This window comes from Anomalospiza imberbis, chromosome 8 (assembly GCF_031753505.1).
Source record: "Anomalospiza imberbis isolate Cuckoo-Finch-1a 21T00152 chromosome 8, ASM3175350v1, whole genome shotgun sequence".
Classification (NCBI taxonomy): Eukaryota; Metazoa; Chordata; class Aves; order Passeriformes; family Viduidae; genus Anomalospiza; species Anomalospiza imberbis.
The window spans coordinates 32,179,216-32,197,094 of NC_089688.1; the positions used below are offsets into that span (position 1 = coordinate 32,179,216).

General features: G+C 44.4%; 1 protein-coding gene across 3 annotated transcripts in view; it reads right to left on the reverse strand.

Annotated features, from left to right (window-relative positions):
- Positions 1-2,722: 2,722 nt before the first annotated feature.
- Positions 2,723-17,879, reverse strand: part of OAT (ornithine aminotransferase) — a 345,851-nt gene continuing 330,694 nt past the window's right edge. The window contains exons 2-11 of one of the 3 annotated variants that reach the window (XM_068198321.1): positions 14,325-14,347; positions 11,013-11,239; positions 10,306-10,530; positions 10,076-10,171; positions 8,330-8,457; positions 6,931-7,053; positions 6,155-6,283; positions 5,381-5,494; positions 4,423-4,567; positions 2,723-3,518 (exon numbers count right to left, since the gene is read on the reverse strand). In XM_068198321.1, coding sequence (XP_068054422.1) covers positions 3,358-3,518; positions 4,423-4,567; positions 5,381-5,494; positions 6,155-6,283; positions 6,931-7,053; positions 8,330-8,457; positions 10,076-10,171; positions 10,306-10,530; positions 11,013-11,211 — 1,320 coding nt within the window. In that variant the 5' untranslated portion in view covers positions 11,212-11,239; positions 14,325-14,347 and the 3' untranslated portion in view covers positions 2,723-3,357. Of the gene's footprint in view, positions 3,519-4,422; positions 4,568-5,380; positions 5,495-6,154; positions 6,284-6,930; positions 7,054-8,329; positions 8,458-10,075; positions 10,172-10,305; positions 10,531-11,012; positions 11,240-14,315; positions 14,447-17,879 lie in introns of those variants that run through there. The other 2 variants (XM_068198320.1, XM_068198322.1) reach the window with 2 other exon arrangements.

Below are 17,879 nucleotides of genomic sequence, written 5' to 3' on the forward strand. Positions count from 1 at the left end.
ATAAAAGCCCTGAAGAAATTTTCTAAGGCTAATTAAGATCCCAGACAACAAAAGCACAGGCAGGTTTTACAAGCACGTTAGTTATACAAGCAGCAGAATTTGAGTTTGAGAGGTTCAGGCGGTGTCACTGACAACTGGCCAAATCCCAGTTTAAGATTGCCAGAAGACACAAAAACCACTTTCCATGATAAAGCAAACCCCCAAAACAGACACAGCATTCCCAAGGCAGACGAGCTTCTGATAGCCTATCATTTTGTCACTTTGCACAGAAGAAGAAGAGCTTTGACATTCCCTTTGACCATCCAGCTCCACCTCCTAACTCACAAACAGCTGCCAAGATGGTTTTTAGTGTTTCTGAAGTGGAGGTTAGCTGGTGACAGGCTTAGTGTCTTGGAAGAAACATCCTGTATGTGTCTTCACTTCTGAAATAATACATGTAATTTTGTACTTGTTCTGGCACTGAACCATCAAAACCCTCTGTCTGCTTTAGCTCTGAGTCCAGACACACCCAGGATCTTGATTACGTAAGAGGGCCAAAGAGCTTTCAGGTTAAACCAGAAAACTCAATTACCCCATCATTAAATAAAGGCAATTTAGGATGACTTGTCTTGGGAAAGGCTATGCATACTCTGATTTTCATGAGCTTACAAAAAAATTGGACTCAGGAAGCAACCAAAAGGTGAATTAAAAGCTCAGAGATTCAACAATGGTGTGCTAAAGAAGAAGAACAATTCTCAAGTTCTGAAAAGCCTCGGCCTATTAAAACTGCAACCAGAAAGTGGGTTGGGTAAAATCTGAGCTCAAATTGATCATCAGCAGACAGAGAAATATTCTCAGAGAGTACAAATTAGTAAAGCAAGTCACAGAATTTTACATACAATTCTTGCTTGTTACACAAATAAAAAAAAAAATTAAAAAAAAAAGAAACTGAGGAGGAACAGCTTCAACAAAAAAAAAAAAAAACAATCCTCCACAATACTGGGCATGAACTACAGGACAGCACCCAAATCATGTGAACTTGACTGGCTCTTCCACGCTTTAGTGAGGGAATGGGGGAAGCAGGGAATTGCAGAACATCAAGGGCTCTAGAAAATGGCAACTCTTGAGGAAAACAAGGAGAATTTTAACCAGAAAAGGAGTAAGAACTGAAAAGGAACAACCACAAACTTTAGGTACGTGCATGGCTGTTGCACAGAAGGAAAACAGAATGCTCTGTGGCCTAAGGGGCACAATGGCAGTGTGACACACATGTGGCAGGAAATCTGCTGACAATGAGGACAGAGAAGCACTAAAACACAGACTGGAACCTTCTGCCCCACTGCCCCTTTTAGCAATTAGGCAAACAGGGGCAGAGCTGGGGCAAGGAACAGACCTGAGCATGTCCTTCATCCTTGCCAGCCTTGTAGCTCTAAAAAAAGTCAACTTTTGTGCTGCCAAGGGTTTTGGAGGTTTACCTGTTGGGGCTCTGAAAGGTCTCCAGCAAGTGCTGTTTACCCGGTGGTTTCTCTCAGGTATTTCCCTCCTTGCCCATAAGCCAAGCCTTCAGAAACATCAGACTCCCCCGGCAACACCTCCCTGCAATTTTTATCTTATTCCTAACATGCGGAAAACCACTCTGCCAAAAGCCAGTGTCCACAAGGAAAACAGGAAAGCCCTGCAGAAATCAATTCTATTGGAACACACGAGAAGTTCACTGCGCCGGGCCCTGAGGCTTCTGGAATGTTCTGGGTGTACACAGCTCCTTTATCACAAACCCCGAGCCCCAGTGCCCTCCTCTGTCAGTTTCTTTGCCCCACATTAGGCCCCTCCCTGGGGGTTCCCCTGTCGAGGGGAAACCCTCCTGGAGCAGTTCTGTGTCAGGAAAAGGAGACACACAGGACTTTTTTGGTCTTTAGCTTCTTGTTTATTGTTATCTTATCTAAAGTTTTGCACGCCGTCTATACCAGACTCTGCATGCTGGAAAAGCACCGCAAAAATGGCCAACTATCTCTTGTTACAAGGTCTTTTAAGACTAAGCTATGCAATTAAGAAATGACACCTAGATTATTTTCCCTTTTAACCCAATAACTGAGCCCTCGAAGCCCACAGTGCAGACTTTTCTGCCCAGTTACAAGACATCACCCAAACCCATGAAGAAGAAGGAAGAAGAAGGCAAAGAAGAAGAACCTGCCTCTGCTCTAAAACCTCCATCTTGTTCCCATCTACAACATACTAAAAATCCCAAAACCTAAATTTCTCACCCAACTGACATGCCATACTTACTCTCTATAATCTATTTCACACTCTAGTCTATCTCAAAGTCTTGGAAGCTTTCTCCAAGAATGAGGGTCAAAGTCAGTGCTTCTCTGGGGGTCAGGTCCCCTCAGAGCAGACAGAGAAATATTCCTTGTGCCCTGGGTTCCCACACTCCTCCCTCCCCCATTGGCCACAGTCCCAGTGCCTTCCAAATCCCAAAGGATTATTTACCCCTTCACAGTATGAGCATGTGACTGTATTTAACCCCTATGCTCAGCAAAGGGAACATTTTGCACTGTGTGATTAATCGGGGTTTAGTTCAAATAAAACCAACTAGGAAAAATTAAAACCTCCAAGTTTCTATGAGGTTTGCTCTTTTTGAAGACTCAGAGTATTTTCATTGCACGTCAACGTATTTTTTTAAATGCAAAACGTTTTAATATAAACATCCAGATGATAGAAACTTTTGTAACAGTGAAAACAGATCTAAATGTTCAGATATGTTTTACAAGATTGCAAAGCCAAACACTGAGACCAGGCTTGAAAACAGCATCTCTTGTCATACAATCAAAATATTGTACACACAGAACACAGCTCGATGCTTCTCAAGTCCACCAGCATAACACCCAGTTTGTCAAACCTTCAGCATTAGAAATTTTTTTCAAGCTGCTCATGAAAAACACAAATTCACCCACAATGATAAGTGCTTCCATCCTACAGACATTTTGCTGAGAGGCAAAAATTGCCAAATGCCATGTTTTGGAGAGTGATATCAGAGTGCAAGGCAACCTAAAATATATATAATATATAAATCACACTTTTAACTTTGGCCAAAATTTATAACAAGCAGATTTCAACAGTTATCTCCCTCAAATATTCCAACTTAGTTGTTCAGTACATACAGAACTTTATTTCCAAGTATTTCAAGACTGGAAAGTCTTTTAAATCATTCTGTATTTTCTACAGAGCCATTATAATTTATAGATACAGCTATGTTTTAATAGTCAAGCCCTCTTAGGTAAAAGGAATGAGAAATGCTTGCTTCAAGAGCAGGCCTTCATCACACACATTTCAACACACCCCCTTGGACCAGTCAGCAGCCGGGCTCTAGGAGCCATGTTTTCAGAAAGACAGGATGGTCTTGTGGATGATTTCGATGGACTCCCTGATCTCGTCCTCCTTGATGACGAGGGGCGGGGCCAGGCGGATGATGTCGCCGTGCGTGGGCTTGGCCAGGAGCCCGTTATCGCGGAGCCGCAGACACACCTTCCAGGCATCGTAGTCTGCAACAGGAGGGAGGGAGAACATCAGCAGGACATTGAGGATGTTCCCAGCACAGCAGAAGAGGTGTCACACCTGCAGCACGTGGTGCTGCTTGCCAGCTGGCACAGAGGTGATGCAGGGTGCTCACAAAGGGAGAGGTCACTCGGAGCAGCTCTCCGGAATCCGCACAGAGTGACACTGCTCCAGAGCTGTCCTTTGCCTCAGCACACAGAGATCTGCTCCTTCACAGCTCAGTGCTTGTCTGGCACTCAGTTAGACTTTAAAATAAAATTTAAAAGGGGAACCATGTGAGGAGGAGGTAAGGGAACACGTGGACAGGACTTCAGACAAGGTTATGTTTACGTAACCTGGGTTTCAGAGCATCATCGTGGAAAATGACACCACCTTCCTGCAGGACTGTATCCCTTGATATTCAGATTTCTGATATAATTCAATATTTTTCTCATATAATTTCTCCCTAGAAACTTGTTCTGCATCATTAATTTTTTTCTTCTTTGTACCCTCCTGTATTCATTGTACTCTTCTATCTCTTCTGAAAACAACTATGGGAGCCCATGCTCCCATAATCTGGCAGGAACTGGTGTTCCAGATGTAAACAGTTTTATTCCAAAGAGGAGAAATAAAGGTACTTGTAGGGCAGCAGATTCACCATCAGGTTTGAACATTATCAAATCATAAAAGAGTTCAAATAATTTAAAAACAATTGTTTAGCTTTTCTAACCCTATTTTATAACCCTATTTTTAATGGCACACAGTAACTTAAATCAATTTTCAGTGGGTACTACAGTACTACAGCCATATTCTGAACACAAACTTCATGTCTACATGCCATGCCCTACCTACAATTTAAGTTGAAAAATACTTCTCCATGCTGTGTTTGTGCAGTTGATTTTATTTCCTCACCTTTGGTTTCCCGAATTACGATTGCATTTAAGAGCCCTTTTCCTCTTACAGCAGTTACGATATTAGATGGAGTCTTCATCAGCTCACTTCTTAGCAGATTACCCATTATTTCTGCATTTTTTGCCAGATTTTCTTCTTCAATTACCTAAAGAGAAGTCAGATCTACAATCAGCTGGAAGGCACTGCATTTGTTTTATTTTCCATGGGGGAGGGATGGATAATGACACTGAACCTGCTGATTCACAAAAGTTGTTGCAGCCACAGTGTCCCTGCACAGGCTGCAAGTCCCAGCAGGTTGGTATTGAGCCTTTACTCATTCATGTCTACAAGAAACAATAATGTCTTTGAAATTTTATTCTAAATTAACTGCTCTTTGTTTGCTGTTATTTGCAAGTAAACAGTAAACCTCTGAAGATTCTGAATCTTTCCAAGTCTGAGTTCTGGGCAGTGATGAGGTTTTCTGTGTGACCTGCATCAATGTAGTCAATTAAGCAACCACAAAATAGTTGAATTGCACCTTCTGGACAGGACACTGTAGTTTCTGTTTGAGATCCATACCTGTTCTCAAGCTCACAGAACAGCAGCTTCTGCTGATATAGTAAAACAAGCCAATTTCAAAATGTCTTCATGAAATTAATGAAGGTATTTGGCCAAATTCACGTAATTTCCTTGAAATTTCCCCTAGATTAATCTTATTTTGACATTTAAGACATTAAGATTATAAGAACACAGGAAGTGGGCCATATTTCCAATAAAAATTGTTTTATGAACTACAGATAACCACTACCAAATTTCCATTCTTATTTACAGCTGATCTACAGATAACCACTACCAAATTTCCATTCTTATTTAAAGCTGGATTTCTACTTTTAGCATGAAAAATAATGCCATTTATTTAAGCAAAGATCATGAGACCCTTCTTAATTTGGATTCCAGATCTCTAGCCCCACACACAAACCTCCAGTGCTGTCATTGCCACACGGCAAGCTAATGGATTTCCTCCATATGTGGATCCATGTTCACCAGGTTTAATGGTCAGCATAACTTCATCATCACACAGCACTGCTGAGACCTAAAATGGGAAGGACAGCAAATTCACATACTTAGAACAGGAAACTTTGATATATCTAAAGCACACCTTCCCTCAGAGCTCAGGAAATTTTCAGCCTATGGTGATAAATGATATTTACATTCCCAGCCCTGGATACAAAATAGTGGATCTGACAATCCCATAATTAATCCCTTAAATACACTCAGCTATAGTGGTAACCCAAGTTTCAATAACAGCTCAGGGGAATTTCTCCAAACTGAATATTATTTCAAGAGTTTAAGCTTCAATACTTGGTTTAACAACTCAGAAATCCTGTCAGTTGGCCAAAATAGTTCAAGGCATTGTAATTTCCAGCCTAATCAGCAGGAATTTAAGTCACTCCAAGAGGATAAAATCAGCCATGCAGGCATGCCAGACAAATGAAATAATGCCAGTTGTTCAGCTATAAAGGTAGTATTTGGTATTCCATTATTTTATTATGTCTCTCTCAAGTTGGACTGTCTGGTCATAAATCACAGTTAGTCTTGCAAACAACAATTTCCAAGTACAACAAACATCAGATTTATTGTTCTTCCATCTGGCAGATTTTCAGTGTTGATGACTAAGGAAAAAAAGATTATTCAACAAATGTTTGAGTAATTTTACGTTACTTTAAATTATTGGTATTTCTTTAATACTCACAGGGTATAAGCCACCAGAAAGGGCCTTTCCAAGAAGAATTATATCAGGTCTCACATTTTCATGGTCAACAGCCAGCATTTTCCCTGTTCTGGCTAAACCAGTCTGTATTTCATCAGCAATAAAAAGAACCTTTAAAGAGAAGAAAATCCAGACAGAACAGGGAATTACTTTCACTGTCATTCCTAACCCAATTCTAATACAATTTTTTGAGGTATCACAGCAATAATGAAGACAACTTCATTAATAAAACGTCAGTGTCTTCCTTTGATGATATGAAAATAACTGTGAGTAGCACTTACAAGTTAGGAATCTGAATTCTATTGGAACAGAGAGATCACAGATTTTTAAATCAGAGACCACTGATAACCATTTTCCTCAGTGTTTCATTCTGTGACCCATTATTGTTACTGATTCTTGGTAGCAGTTATGCACATCAGCAACAAAGATCTTGGATAGCCATGGTAACTGGAAACTTAAAATGTGGAAAAGAAATTAGAAGTTAAATTAATCTAAAATATTCTCCGGTTGAAGAATAATAATTAGAAACTTAAATCAGTGACAATAGTAAGAAAGAGTGAAAAAATGTGCACTGCTAAGAAGAACTTTTTAGTGAGATATTACCAGGAAACACAAGAGGTATCCCTGCATTATTCCACAGAAAGAAAAGGGAATTATTAAACAGTATATAAAGTTCTACACCTTGCACAGAAGGGTGACCTTACAAGTTCCACCCTGCAGTGCAGTGTTAAGTGTTTAATGTTACACTGAATTCTCACGTTGTGTTTTGTGCAGAGGTCCCTCACTCCTGTGAGATAGCCTTTGTCAGGAACAATCACACCTGCTTCCCCTTGAATTGGTTCCACCATGAAAGCTGCCACGTTGGGGTCTTGAAGGGCCCGCTGCAACATTTGACACAGGGAGAGGAGAGACAAAAAGAAAAAGCTTTTGCCCAGGTCAAATACAGAAAATACATGTAGCAGAACCTGACTCTAGCCCTGGTGTTCTTCCTCAAAGGATGAGAACAGCATTCCTGTCAGGCAGCTCTCTCTGAGTGCCACTTCAGTTCCAACGCTGTGTCACCGCTGGCAGTGTGAAATCAGCTGTGGTGCTGGCTTGGGAAGGTACAAACCTTGCAAACTGCAGAGCAGTTTATCAGATCAGTTCATGAAATACCTTCAGTTTCATATTACCCCATACAATACAAACAATTGCTCAACTCTTCCCTTAAGCAAAAAAGGAATTGAGCCCCTCCAGAACAATTTTACCTTAAAGCCAAGTTCACAGGTACATTCCTGCATTATCAAGTTCAAAAAGGTTTAGATAGAAGTCCACAAGGCACAAGAGATTTAATGATTCCCAGCAGGAATTTAGTACAGCTTTTCTCAGCTTTGCCCCATGAGCAGAATGAATTCAGCTCTAATGAAGGCATCAAATACTTGCAGGCCTTTCACCAGGGGCAGCCTGATGTAGGTTCAGACCTGAACAAGCTTTTCCACACTGCAGCTGGAGTCCACTGAGAGACCTTTGTGTCCCCTAAGCCAAGTCCAAGGAGAAAAGCAGCTCTGTCCTATAATCCCTCAATCTCCAAAGCCCACTCACTTGTATGAAGCAGACCCAACAGGTACAAAGGTTTTTACTCACAGAAATGGTACCTAATCAAAGTCACCCCTTCCCCACCTACTTGACAAGATTAACCTCAGAAAACACAGGGAAATACTGGGAATCACTGGCATTTCAGGAGCTTGTGAAAGTGAAACAGCAGCCTGGCATGGTTTTAAGGATGCTGTGAAACTGGTAATAAATATTTGCAACGGCAGTAAATTCTAGTCATAGAATCACAGGATGCTTTGGATGGGGAGGGACCTTAAAGCTCATCCCATCCCACTTCTTGCCACAGGCAGGGACATTTCCACTAGATCAGGTGGCTGGGAAATTAAACAGATCATGTAGTTTTTCTTTCACATCTTAAAGCATAACTGAAAACCAAAACCAAAGCAGAATTTTCCCACATTTCCTATCCATAATTATAACAAACACATTCCCTATATACATCTACTTACAGATATCTCAGTGTCAAAGCACGTTTCAAAGTATAAACTTCTGATTTTCCTTGCTATGTACCAAAGAGACATTGTAAAATTATTTCATACAAAAGAACAAAAAATTGTCAAATACCTCAAGAGCTGGTAGATCATTGTATGGGATCACTTCAAATCCTGGCATGAAGGGTCCAAAGCCATCATAGCTGGATGGGTCAGTAGAACTGGAGATGGCAGACATTGTCCTGCCCCAGAAGTTGCCAGCTGGAAAAAAAAAAAGAGGGAAATTGTTACAAAACTGACCAAGAGCCAGAAGACTTTAGAGGACATCACACTTTCCACTTGGTGATGCATTTTAAGGGTTATTTAACAAGATATTAGTATCCCCCTCTTAATTGTTAGCATTTTGCATTGATACCATAAATACACTCTGTTGCTGTATCAAAAACCAAAAGAAAACTACACTCTAAGACCTGACAGCTATACAAAATAATTTCCTTAAGTTTTGTTAGTAGTCTGGAAAAGTGAAAATAACTCTGATAACATCTTTTTATTGATAATGTTCAGCTTTAATGCAATTATTACTTATGAAGTGTAAGGGGGAAGATAAACACCATTTATAATTTACATCCTAAAAATAAAGCTGTCTGTAAGTCCAAATCAGAAAGCATAATTCTGTGCATTTCAAAGTTACAGAAGAACCTGTTTACATATCTAAAAATCTTGTGATTTGCACTATTTTATTTAGAAACATCAGTTAAAATGTCCAGGAGCCAACATGTCCATCACCAAGACAATCATATCCTCATTTTAATATTCAATTAACAAGGGACTCTCACTAATCAGTAATAAGGTGCTAATAAGACTAAGGAAGATTAAGGGTTCAGTGCCTTCACAGCTCACTGCCCAGCACAGAGTCTGTGTCAAGTTCTTTAAACTGATGTTCAAAGTCATTTCTTAGCTATCCAAAAGAGCTTTTTTTCTGCAAAAATGGGCAGCACATCCCCTTTATCAAAATGAGAAAACACTTACTCAAAGTTGTCTGAAGAGCAAAATTAAATATATAGAGAAGAGAAAAAAATGAGAAATGTTTATTCAAAGAATTCCCAGAAGAAATGAAAAAAATAAAAACGTATTCATTTCCAGAAACCAAAAAGCAAAATTCAAGTATGCACTGCAATTTATAAATGCTGCCTAATCACATTTATGGCTTTTATATGTACCAAAAGTTAAAAATAGTACTTGCAGCTACAAAAAAAAGGTCAGTATTTTAATAATAAACTTTATTCTGGAAAGTTTTCTAAAATATAGAACCATTAAACAAAATTAGTATTGACAAAATTGCTTTATCTGTAACCAAAGAATACTAAATATAAGAATTTTCTTAATTGTATGTGTTTTTTAAATTTTTTTTTTTCTTTGAAAAGATCAGAAGTCTCTTCAGGGCCTGGTAACTTCTCCCTGTTACAGAGCCAAGCAGAGCAGGCAGGTAAGGGGAGGAAATGTCCCACCAGAGAATCAGGGTTCATTATTTACTTTAGCAATGTTGCTTTTACTTTCATTATATGATCAAGGCTCCAGTATGGCTTTACTGGGTTAATGCCAGTTTCTGGAAGACCTGGAAAATGCAGGACAAAAGCCCTGGTGGGTGAAGCCAAGAGGGAAGCTTAACCCTACTGTGCAATCTGTGAGAGGTGTGACACCAATCTGAGGAATTAACCCACAGAAAAGTTTTGTAGGAACAACAAGTAGTGCACTTTAAGTGGTTAAAAGAGCAGGGAGGACTGGATGTTCTTTTTTTGCCCTGTGACTTCAGGCTGCCTCCCAGTAACCCAGTGTCCAGATCCTAGAGTCCTCAACTCATAACACACCCTTAACATACCTGCAAAAATGATTTTAGCTTTGTATTTTGGAATTCCTTTCACAGTGTAGGCCCATTTCCGAGCCAGTTTACAGGCAGTTTCTCCAGCTTCCACTCCTAAAACATAAAGTGGTAACATTATCACTCTTGCACATCAAACAGGCTATCAGTGCAGCAGAAAATGTTATACAACCATTCAATCATTGAATCTCAGAGACAAGAACTAAAATGGAAACAAAATATTTCTTTACCTGTGTTCATTGGAAGAACTTTGTTGTAATTGAACATTTTGGTGACCAGCTCCTCATATTCCCCAAGGACATCATTGTAAAATGCTCTGGATGTCAGGGTCAGTTTTTCAGACTGGGCTTTCAGAGCATCCACAATCTTTGGGTGACAGTGGCCTTGGTTGACTGCACTGTAAGCACTCAGAAAGTCAAAATACTTCCTACCTTCAACATCCCACACGTAAACACCTGGGAAAACATACCTGTGGTCAGCACACTAAATAAAAGAAGACACAAGACCACAAAAGGCTCCTCAAACATAATTAAAGACCAGAATAAATTTAAATTAGGAGATATGAACAGCCCACAAAGACTTAGATAGGGTTCCAATGCACCTTTTCCTGCTCACGTTAACGTTAAACCTCTCCACACAAGGTAACAGAAGAAATTAAGTTGCTTAAAATTCTTCTTGCTGAGTTATTCTGGGCATTGTCAACCCTCCAAATCATTTTAGAGATACCACAATTTTTTCAGGTGCCCGTATGCATAATGATCAAGCTCTCTAATCAACAATTTGCTGACTTTGTTTCATCAATGATCTCAATCCCACCCAAAAAAACCCCAACAAAGATTTAGAAATCAATCAGGTCAAAATCATTCTGCCGTGTTCTCATTCACCTCCACAGCCACACAGCACCTACAACCTCCAGGAAAAAACCTAAATAAAATACCTTTTCCTCTTTCCAGAGCAACAGGCAGTGGGTGATAGTTGTGAGCACCATATTTGGCCTCACGCTCAAAGATTAAATCCGAGGAGAGAGGCCTCTGAACGGTTTTTTTGGGAGCAACTGAGGTAGCAGAGCTCAGTGAGGAATGAAGACCTCGGCAGAGAACAGCAAGGTGCTGGGAGCGGGTTAGCTTGGAAAGCATGATGGACTTCAGGAATTCTGATACAGATCTGGAGGGGAAAAAGATAAAGAAAGTTAATAATTAGCACTAAGAACACTTCAGAAGAAATGTCTGACACGATTGAAGTGGTTTTACTGCCAGGATTAGAGGTTCCTTGACTATTTTGCAATTCAGCCAAGAAAGCTTATATGAAGTATGAATTAACGTGGGACTAACATCAAAGAAGTCATTTTTTCTATTCTCTGTACTTATAGAAACAGAAAGAAAACTAAACTGTGTGACTCAGCAAGCCTATGAACTAGTTACATCATTTTTCCTGTAAGTGTTCCTTTTTCACTGCGCCTTAAATTCTGATTTACTAATATAAACTACAGTAAGAAAGTGAAGTTCATCAAATTTCTTGTTCTACTGAAATGCCCATTTTCTACCAGACTGTCGTTAGATAAATCATGTCACAAACTTCCATGATATTGGCTATCCCTGGAAGTGTCCAAGGCCAGGTTGGATGGGGATAGTGGAAGGTGTCCCTGCCCACGGCAGGGGGTGGCACTGGATGAGCTTGAAAGTCCTTTTCAACCCAAATCATTCTGGGATTCTGTGATCAAAAAATAGATGGAAAATTAAGAATATATCAGATATTAATTATCATAAGAGCACTCTGTATTCTCCCAGCCATTTCCCCTGAATACATAACCTTGTACTTTCACCATTTAGGGATCACCTGAGGGTAGGATCTCATGAGGAAAATGCACTTTGATTTCTTCTCCATGCCTGCACGTCAGTCAATATAAAGATACTTCCCAGAGAGGAGGACGTGAGCTGGCACTTGAAAAGCTGTTTGAGGAAGCTCTTCCCACAGCAGGGAACAGCAGAGAGCCAGGAGTTCCCAAACCACGTTCCTGGTCTCACAGAACATCACACTTACAAACTGGCAAAAGGTTTAATCCCCAGAGGAGGATCACAGATCACAACAAGTGCTGTGCTTATCAAGTGCAGCCTCCCTGTAACAGGCTCCAAAGCAGAGTGAAGAGCTGAGCAGCCTGGACACTGCTGCACCACCTAACAGAGGCAGACTGCAAAACCTACCAACAGCAGGATGCAAGGATGGCTTACACAAGGGTGCTGTTATTTCAGGCTGCTTGCAGAAGACAGAAATAGTAAATCATGGATTCATCCCTAACTTATTTTGGAAAAAATCCACACCCTGAATGTGCTGCCTTGAACAGAGAGGCATTTCTTTCAGCAGACTCCTCAGGTATTAAATTTCTGCTCCTCACTTCTGACCAAAGCCAAAAAAGACTTTTCTCCATCTACCAAAATCCAAGTGTTTAGGAAGTCAGTATTCTCCATTCCAGGAAGAGATGAATGCTGCACAATTCTGGGCATGTTTCCAGCTGTTAAAGATTAGCCTTTTGTGTTAATACTTTTCAAGATTATTATTCAAAGATTTCGCAAACAAAAAAGACAAATACTTCTCTGTGCAAGAAAAAATTTTGATGACTCAAAATTTCAACCTGCTCAACCCCTAAAATGTAATTGGTCTGTGACATCCTGGCCCCTGGCACACCTCCATGGCAGAGCAGCTAATCCTATCACAAGCTTCTAGATTTTGGAGATTTTCCAGACAGTCCTGAAATGAAAGGTACAAAGAAGTTAAACTCTCATCTGCCCTGCATCAGAGCTACCTCTCTGCATGAAGGATCACAGATCCCCAGTTTGAGGTTCTTGCTTTACTTCTTGCATATTGGAAAATACCAATCAGATTTTTTTTAAGATCTTTTTCCTCCATTAAGGGAATTGCCCTGTAAACTGTGCTAGTGAGACCACATCACTTTAGCCAAGTGTGGAAGATTACATGGAGAAGAGCTGAGTAAAGCTGAGAATTACAGATGAATCTGGAGTTAAAAGGAGGGGGAAAATTTGGGGTTGATGATCAGCAGGACAAGGTGAACAGAAATTTCAGGAAAGAGGAGGGGCGTAATAAGGAGAAAAACCCAAGCAAACAAAATGAAATAAAATCAAACTTATTACCAAGTGTGAGAAATATGATCGTGCACTAGAGCAGGCAGTACAGGAATCAGAAGCCAGGAAATTACACCAACTGGAAGAGGTCTTGCATCAGAACAGAAAACCACTGAAAACACAGCTGTAAAACAGCTGAACAGCTTTGCTCAGCTATTGAGCAAGATTATCCAGACAGGAGCCTGCAGACTGCACAGGTAAATTGAATGGTTGTATGAACCTGACACTGAAAAACACCCCAAGCTAAAGGGGGGGTGTTGTCAAACACATGAAAACATCAGGTTCATGTTGATTAGAGCAGAGAGCAATCTGTGCCTCACTGCAGCCTCTGCCAGCTGAGACAAAGGGGTGAACGCTCAGGGGGACAAGCAGGGGGGATGTCAGTGTGGACATGCCACGCTACCTGTGCAGACCAGCACCACAGCAGGAACAGCTCAGGACCTAGGCTGGCAGACAAGAACTGCAGAATCACTGAGGCTGGAAAAGACCTCTGAGATCACCGAGTCCAATCTGTGCCCAGTCCCCACCTTGTCCCCAGCGCAGAGCACTGAGTGCCACATCCAGCCCTTCCTTGGATACCTCCAGGGATGGGGACTCCACGACCTCTCTGAGCAGCCCCTTCCAATGTCTAATCATCCTTCCAGAGAAGAATTTCCTCCTGATGTCCAACCTGAACCTCCACTGGCACAGCTTGAGCCCGTATCCTCTCGTCCTGTCACTTGGGAGAAGAGCCCGATTCCTACCTGGCTACAGTCCCCTTTCAGGGAGTTATAGAAAGGATAAAGTCCCCTCTGGGCCTTCTTTTCTCCAGCAAAACAAACAAAAAACAAAAAAAAGGAAAAGCAATAAACCCAGCGGTGAAATACCAGATCCCCCCGGCCATCCCCCCTCCAAGGCCACGGTCAAAGACAGTGCAGAGGCAGGGATGTGGCATCGCGGAGCGGGGCTGACACAGGCACAGGGGAGGGGAGGGACTGTCACCTCCCCCGCTCCACGGGCAGTGACAGCGCTCCCGGGGCCTTGCCGACGGGGCCGGCTGCGGCGGGACAGAACCGGGGCACGGTGGCCCGGAGAGAGGCGGAAATGGCCCCCGAGGGCCGGACGGGCCGTACCTGGTGCTGCTGGAGGTGCCGGAGCGCCCGCAGGTGCCGGAGGTGCTGCCGGTGCCGGGCCCCGCGGACAAGAGGCGGATGCGGCCGCGGGCCACTGTCACCGCTCCTCGCCCCGCCCCTCCCGGCAACGTCACCGGAACCGCGCCCGCCGATTGGCTGCTGGGGCTGATTGGCAGCCACCGCCCCCGCGCTGCGGCACCTCCCCTTGTCGCGGGGGCTCCCCATTGGCGGGCGCGCGCGTGCCAGGGCCCCACCCAGTCCCGGCTCTCAGGGGCGGTGCCGCTGTCCCTCACACCGGCACCCCGGCCCTCGGAGCGGCGGCTCCGTTCCCCGTTCCCCCTTCCCTCACCGCCTTCCCCTGTCCCTCACACCGGCACCCCGGCCCTCAGAGCGGCGGCTCCGTTCCCCGTTCCCTCACCGCATTCCCCTGTCCCTCACACCGGCACCCCGGCCCTCGGAGCGGCGGCTCCGTTCCCCCTTCCCTCACCGCCTTCCCCTGTCCCTCACACCGGCACCCCGGCCCTCGGAGCGGCGGCTCCGTTCCCCGTTCCCCCTTCCCTCACCGCCTTCCCCTGTCCCTCACACCGGCACCCCGGCCCTCAGAGCGGCGGCTCCGTTCCCCGTTCCCTCACCGCCTTCCCCTGTCCCTCACACCGGCACCCCGGCCCTCGGAGCGGCGGCTCCGTTCCCCGTTCCCTCACCGCATTCCCCTGTCCCTCACACCGGCACCCCGGCCCTCAGAGCGGCGGCTCCGTTCCCCGTTCCCTCGCCGCCTTCCCCTGTCCCTCACACCGGCACCCCGGCCCTCAGAGCGGCGGCTCCGTTCCCCGTTCCCTCACCGCATTCCCCTGTCCCTCACACCGGCACCCCGGCCCTCAGAGCGGCGGCTCCGTTCCCCCTTCCTTCACCGCATTCCCCTGTCCCTCACACCGGCACCCCGGCCCTCAGAGCGGCGGCTCCGTTCCCCGTTCCCTCACCGCATTCCCCTGTCCCTCACACCGGCACCCCGGCCCTCGGAGCGGCGGCTCCGTTCCCCCTTCCTTCACCGCCTTCCCCTGTCCCTCACACGTCAGGCCGGGTTCACTTTTCCTCAGACTGAGGGCTCCGGCCCTCGGACAGGCTCATCCTGTCCCCCCTTCCCTCACCACCTTCCCTCATCCCTCACATCCCCGTCCCTCTGACTGAGGGCTTCTCTCCGCTCTGCCGAATTAGCCCTGAGAGCAATCTTTGTAGCCACAGAATCCCACACACTCCCTGGGGGGAGCAACTCCTCCGCCTCCGCGCCCTCCCGCCGCTGTCACCGCTCATCTGCACTTGTGCCCTCGAGGAAGTAATGTAGAAAAGGGCGAGCACTGACAAAAAAAAAATGAGAGGAATTGGGAAAACATTCCTGGGAATAGGAAGTGTGTGGGATGGTGGTGGTATCTCTGCTGGCAGCTGCAGGTTCCCCAGGGATGTGATGACAAGTGCTTCTGTGTGTGCTCAACTCTGACCTTTCTCTTCCCAAGAGATGTGCATGAGCTTTCCCCCAATCTTTTAATTATATGGCTATCAGAAAATAATTTGGAATAACAGCCAGGGATTCACTGAGGTTGCTAAGGAATTGCTCATGGAGCTCCTGTGCCAGGGTTTTTGCCTACACGCACCAATCTCCTCCCCAGTCTGTCACGGTCCATCCATTGTCCCCATGCCTTGCCCTTCTCCGCATGGAAGGGCATTGATGGAACACCGAACTTCAGGCTCTGCTGCCTTGGGAGAGAGGGAGGGAGCGTGGAGGGAGTGAGGTCCAGGAGGGCTCGGAGTGCTCTGAGCAGGAGCTTTGAGTGGGACCAGCAGGTGAGCAGGGACAGGCTGGAACGAGCCAGCACAACCCTGACCTTTCCCCGAGCTAAATTACACCTGGAGAGCATTTTGTAACCAGAAGATCTGGGCGTTTAAGGGGAACTGTGAGGTGTGTTTCGTAAATACATTCTGGTTTTAGCAAAAAAAAATCATAGACTGGTTTGGGTTGGAAGGGACCTTAAAACTCATCCAGTTCCATCTGCTACCATGGGCAGGAACACCTCCCACTGTCCCAGGGTGCTCCAAGCCCCAGTGTCCAGCCTGGCCTTGGGCGCTGTCAGGGATCCAGGGGCAGCCACAGCTGCTCTGGGCACCCTGTGCCACGATCTCCCCTCCCTCCCAGGGAATAATTCCTTCCCGATATCCCATCTAACCCTGCCCTCTGGCAGTGGAAGCCATTCCTTGTGTCCTGTCCTCCTATGCCCTTGTCCCAAGAACCTCTCCAGCTCTCTTAGAGCACCTTTGGGCACTGGAAGAGACTCCGACATCTCCTTGGAGTCTTCTCTTCTCCAGGCTGAACAATGCAAATTCTCTCAGCCTTTACTCATAGGAGAGGTGTTCCATCCTTGTAATCACTGCTGTGCCATCCTCTGGGCCTGCTCCAGCACTCCAAGTGAGATCTCACAAGAGCAGAATGTAGAAGAAAACAAATAATATTTCACTTTTTATCGTATCCACCTCACTAGGAAGAGCAACAAAAAAGAAACCCAAAAAAAAAAAAAAACCCAAACCAAAAAACCCCTCAGTCTTAGCAATGGTAACTTCTTAGTGCCTCTTGTTCTTTGTCCATAAATCGCCCTGACAAATTTATCAATTCTGGAAAAGAATTTATTTCTTCCACAAAGAAAACAATGATATCCTAGTTGACACACAGAGAATTTGCATAGCTCCCCCTCACTAAAGCAAGCAATTTGAAAATATTCCTGAACCTTGTCATATCTTCTAACCAAATTGCTCAAACCTTGGACGTCAAGGAGCAGCACCGCTCATGCCTTTGGAGAACAATGCCCTTGGAGAAAATTTTCCCAATGTGCAGTCAGCTTGATGCAGCGAGGGCTGGGAGGAGAACGGATGATGCTGAGCTCTTTATAAACACACAGAGAGGCTCAATTTGCTAATGTGTTTGTGTCTCCTACTAGCCCAATTCTGCCGGCAAACAGTGCCCTGCATCTGCTGCCAACGATGAGTTCATAAAGCACCAAAAGGTTGTGCCTTAGGTGCTAAATTGCAAAATACATTTCAGAGTCATGACTGCTGAATGAATACACAGTTGTACCATGCCCAGTTTCTTAAGTCCAGAGGCAGTTATTGTCTAGGAGCTATTGAAACCCTTTATTTCTAGTTGAAGTTATGATTTTTTGTAAAAAGCCTAAAATATTAAGGCTGAGAATAAGCAATACTCTCTGCTTTGAGTATTACACATTGTCCCAGTTCATTTTGCTTCTCTACTCCACTCTGGTGAGATTCTACCTCTGGTTCTGCATCCAGCTTTGGGGTCCCCAGCATGGGAAGGACAAGAACCTCCTGGAACAAGTACAGAGGAAGCCACCAACTTGATCAGAGGGATGGAGCAGCTCTGCTGTGAGGAAAGGTTGGGAGAATTGGGATTGTTCATCCTGGAGAAGTTTTGGGATGACCTAACTGAGGCCTTCCAGTTCCTGGAAGAGCTGACAAGAAAGATGGAGAGACTTTGGACAAGGGCCTGGAGTGACA